Source organism: Olea europaea, chromosome 5 (assembly GCF_002742605.1).
Source record: "Olea europaea var. sylvestris chromosome 5, O_europaea_v1, whole genome shotgun sequence".
Classification (NCBI taxonomy): domain Eukaryota; kingdom Viridiplantae; phylum Streptophyta; class Magnoliopsida; order Lamiales; family Oleaceae; genus Olea; species Olea europaea.
Window position 1 is genome coordinate 13,455,898 of NC_036241.1, and position 2,533 is coordinate 13,458,430.

General features: G+C 33.8%; 2 protein-coding genes across 2 annotated transcripts in view; both read left to right on the plus strand.

The window, feature by feature from the left end:
* The first annotated feature begins 100 nt into the window (after window positions 1-100).
* Window positions 101-496, plus strand: LOC111394260. The gene has a single exon (XM_023020017.1). It carries the CDS (start codon window positions 101-103, stop codon window positions 494-496), a length of 396 nt encoding a protein of 131 aa, XP_022875785.1.
* Window positions 497-540: 44 nt separating this feature from the next.
* The window catches only part of LOC111394261 (ent-kaurenoic acid oxidase 2-like), a 14,522-nt gene continuing 12,529 nt past the window's right edge, over window positions 541-2,533 (plus strand). The window contains exons 1-2 of the mRNA XM_023020018.1: window positions 541-612; window positions 770-831. Coding sequence (XP_022875786.1) covers window positions 541-612; window positions 770-831 — 134 coding nt within the window. The remainder of the gene's footprint in view (window positions 613-769; window positions 832-2,533) is intronic.

Genomic DNA, 2,533 nt, shown 5'->3' on the forward strand with positions numbered 1-2,533 from the left:
TACCAAAGAGGGTTCAGATAAATCATGGGCTAAAGCAACCGCTCCTATCATTCCATACGAGCTCCCAATTTCATTCCCTCAAAGATTGAAGAAATATAAGATGGATCGACAGTACATCAAATTTTTGGAGATCTTCAAGAAACTTCACATAAACATTCTGTCGGCTGAGACAATTACCCAGATACCTAACTATACAAAATTCTTGAAACACGTCATATCCAACAAAAGTAAGCTAGAAGAGCACAAAATGGTAATGTTGACAGTAAAATACAACTCTAGAATTCAGAAAAAGTTACCTTCAAAGCTAAAAGATCCAAGGAGTTTTAATGTACCCTACACTATAGGAACTTGCTATTTTGAAAAAGCTTTATGTGATTTGGGTGTTAATATTAATTTGATGCCACTTTCTATTTTCAGGACAATAATATTGAGAAAACTTAAGGCAACTATGGTAGCTCTACAGATGGCTGATCGATCATTTACTCATCCACGATGAATCATTGAAGATGTTTTGGTAAAGGTAGAGAAACTCATATTTCCATGGAGGAAGACAAGGATGTACCACTCATTTTGGGTCAACCATTTTTGGCTACTGGAAAAGCTTTCATAGACGTACAGTGAGGTCAATTAATTCTAAAGCTAGGAGAGGAACAAGTCTCTTTCAATATGTTCAAAGCGATGAAATAACCTGCTGAGTCACACAGCTATTTCCAGATTGAGGTGGTTGACACAGTAATTCATGACACCTTTAAGTTGCAAAATCCATCAGACGCTTATAACATATGTATTGTGCACTCTCAATTCACTCACATTAACTTCAGTGAGATTAAGGTTTGTGCAATACATGTGGAGACAAATCCACCATATATGGGAAATTGAAATTATGAGGAGATTGAGGTCTACATTGTCGAGTTTAAAACAGGTGATGAGGGAGGGTCATACTACTTGGAGAATGGTAGGGTTAAAATTTGGATGAAAGTTGCAGTTCGGAAAAAAATTGTATTAAGCAAACTAAGCAGGACCTCCAAGGCTATATTCAAAGTGCCATAACATATTTGTGCCAAAAGTCAAGCTCTAGACTATAAATCGAACGCTTAATGGGAGGCAACCCATTTTCTATCATCTTTCACTCATTTTGATTAGATATTACATTACACGTATTTTTAGGAAGTGCATTAGATTTTAGGACCATGGTTAAGAACTTATGCATTTAATGATTTTTAAAAAAATTTAGGTAGTACTTTAGGACTTACATTAATAATTTATGCATGTTTACTTATTGAATTCATTTTCTTTTGGACTCATCGTTAACATCCTAGCATGATATTGAACTTACATTGATGTGATATGCATTCTTAAGGTTGCGCACCAAGATTTCAATCTCCAAATGAATTTTAAAAACTCTTCTTTTCCTAGCTTGACGTACGCTCTGTTAGATAGTTTTTCTAAAAGTTAGAAGATTAGAATTTTTGGTGTGAATTCATTGCAAATATTTAAACCTTATATACTATCATTAATATTTATTTTATATTCTTGAAACAGCAAATTAAACTCTAGCACCAAGAAAAAATGGTGGTTGTCATGACATCTACTAGTTGGACCAGCTTGATCATTCCACTTGTTCGCATCTACTCTAATGAGTTTCTGATCCTTACTCATTTACTTTAGTTATTTTTGGCTCTTACATTGGAGGCAATATAATATTTTAGTTTGGGATGGGATGGGATGGGTAGGTATTATGATACTTGGAACCAATATATATTTATTTTTCAACTCTGATCGAGTCTGTATAACTGTTAAAAAAAAGTGTCGAGCTAGCGTTAAACGACTTGCCACCTATGATGATGTTTATTTGTTTGAATTGAGTACATAATTAGTTAGATGCTGGACAACACCATAACTTATGCTTTTACTTGAAAACTTATCCATGTTAGATTTGATTATTTGAGCACATAGCCATATGGACTTATCACTTATGTTGGGGAATAACTTAATTAAGTGGAATTAATTGTCGATGTTATTGACCTAAGTTTGAATAAAATTTTCCAAGTCCTTTATATAGAAACCAAGCTGCTATAAATCAACTTGCGGTGGGAAGGTTAGTGCTTATTTTCATAAAAGTGTGATGGTTTAGAGTTTTCGGATCCCAATGTTGGTCGAAAGAGTTTGAGTTAAGGAGTCTAAAATGGGCATTGATCATTTAAATGAAAAAAAAATCAAATATCATAAATCTTTTACTTCTTTTCGTAGCCTTTATAACTCTAGTGATTAAACCTACAAAGGTATCTAAAAACCTGGTGCCCTATAGTCTTCTGCCTTGGAAGTGATCGGCATGAATCTCACTACAGAAGTCGTTTAGAAAGCTTAATGGAAAGAAATATTACACATAAGATGTTAACAAAACGAAAAATAGATTCTAATATCAAAAGCAAAAGTGATACATCTTCTACCTCTCTCATAGTGGCTCAAGTGATTAAAACTACAAAGGAATCTAAAACTCGGTGTACTATAGTCATATGACTTGAGAGTCATC

Coding starts and splice junctions, on each gene's coding strand:
- LOC111394260 (XM_023020017.1), top strand. CDS start 101: ATGGATCGACAGTACATCAAATTTTTGGAGATCTTCAAGAAACTTCAC.